General features: G+C 41.4%; 1 protein-coding gene across 1 annotated transcript in view; it reads right to left on the bottom strand.

Moving 5' to 3' along the window:
- The window catches only part of ATP6AP1L (ATPase, H+ transporting, lysosomal accessory protein 1-like), a 73,239-nt gene that overhangs the window by 44,366 nt on the left and 27,036 nt on the right, over positions 1–1,837 (bottom strand). Inside the window, 1 exon segment of the mRNA XM_006903801.1 lies at positions 1,501–1,547. Coding sequence (XP_006903863.1) covers positions 1,501–1,547 — 47 coding nt within the window.

Here is a 1,837-nt window from a genome sequence, read left to right as displayed (position 1 = left end):
GACACAGGACAGAGCGGAGTTTAGGGCTGTTGTACATAGGGTCGCTATGAGTCGCAGGCGACTCGACGGCACATAACAACAACAACAACAACAACAATGTACAATAGCTCTCAATCTTGCCCTCTCCTGAGCCAGCCTTTCTAAGTCCTAAACATCTACTCCCATTGCCCTAGTTAATGTGTCAATTCATCTCATCAGGGGTCTTCTCCTCCTGTGCTGTCCCTCCACACTTCCAGGTATAATTCCTTCAAGCAGTAGTCTCTCCTGGAGATGAGCCCAAAGTATGAGACGAAGCTTCAAAATCCTTGTCTCTAAGGATAAAATTGGTTTCACCCTCTCCAAGACAGACCTATTTGTTCTCCTGGTGATCCATGGAATGTTCAATACTCTTCTCCAGCACCACAACTCAAAGGCAGCAATTCTTCTGTGTCATCCTTAATAACTGTCTAGCTCTCTGCTGCAAAGCAGTAATTGCAGAGACCATGGCCTGGATCAGGTGCACATAAGTCCCTGGATTAATATCATTACTCTTTAGCATTTTGGAGAGATCTCTGAGAGCACAGAATTCCAAACGGAATTGGTCTCTCAATTTCCTGACTGCTAGTGCCGAGACTGTTGTTGATTGTGGAGTACAGCAAGCAAAATTTGTGAACAACTTTAATCTCTTCTCCATCTATCATGGTGTTGCTAATTGGCCTACTGGTAAGAAACTTTGTCTTCTTGATGTTGAGCTATGTTGAAGACCATAGTCCTTAACTTTCTGCAGCAAATGATTCAGGTTCTCCTCAATTTCAGCAATCAAGGTAGTGTTATTTGCATAATGCAAGTAGTTGTTAAGTTTTCCTCCAATCCTGATACCACCTTCCTCCTCACAGCCTCCTGAATACCGATTGAAAAATGTATTGAGACAGGATGCAGCCCAGACATACTCCTTTCCAATTTTGATTCATGCAGTTTTTTGTTGCTCTACTCTGAGAACTGCTTCTTGGTCCAAGTACAGGTTTCACATGACCACAAACAGGGATTTCCATTCTTCTCAAGTCAGCCACAATTTGTTTTGAGCCACACAGTCAAATTCCTTTGCATAGTCAATGAAGCACAAATAGACATTCCTTCCTCTTGTACTCTTCGCTTTCTGCCAAGGTCCATCTGACATTGGCGGTAATGTCTCTAGTGCTATGGCCTTTTCTAAACCCACCTTGTATTTATGGTAGTTCTCTGTTGATGTTCAGTTCCACTCATGTTTTTATACTCTTCAGCCGGAGTTTGCTAGTGTGTGATATAAGTGATATTATTTGATAATTTCCATACTGTCAGGTCTCCTTTATTTGGAATGTGCACAAATGTGCATCTCTCCCAATTAGTTGGCCAGGTGGTTGTCCTCCAGATTTGTTGGCACAACCTGGTGAATACAAACAAGGCAGTATTTGTTGAAATATGTCAATTGGTATTCAATTAATTCCTTGGGGACTTGTTTTTTGTCATTTTTTTCAGAGCAGCTTGAGCTCACCACTGCCTCTTGATCATATGTTGTTTCATGCTAAGTTCTTCTGTGTCAGCCAATTCTTTTTTTATACTCTGTGTACTCCTTCCGTCTTCTTGTAATGCCTCCTGGATCATTCAGTATTCTGCCCATAGTATTGTTAAGTATTTCAACTGGAGGCTTGAACTTGTTCTTCAGTTCCCTCACCTTAAGAAATGCCAAGTGAATTTAGCCATTTTTATTTTCTAGGAAAACTAAACCAAATCCAAGGCAACCAAAATATGACTTTAAGTCTATCCCACGTGAATTTCAGAACCATCTCAGGAACAGGTTTGAGGCTTTGAACACTAATGA

The sequence above is a fragment of the Elephantulus edwardii genome, unplaced genomic scaffold (genome assembly GCF_000299155.1).
Source record: "Elephantulus edwardii isolate Elephantulus edwardi_28Jun2011 unplaced genomic scaffold, EleEdw1.0 scaffold00082, whole genome shotgun sequence".
NCBI classification, from domain to species: Eukaryota; Metazoa; Chordata; class Mammalia; order Macroscelidea; family Macroscelididae; genus Elephantulus; species Elephantulus edwardii.
Note: the sequence above shows the minus strand (reverse complement) of the source record. Positions and strands in the feature narration are given on the sequence as shown.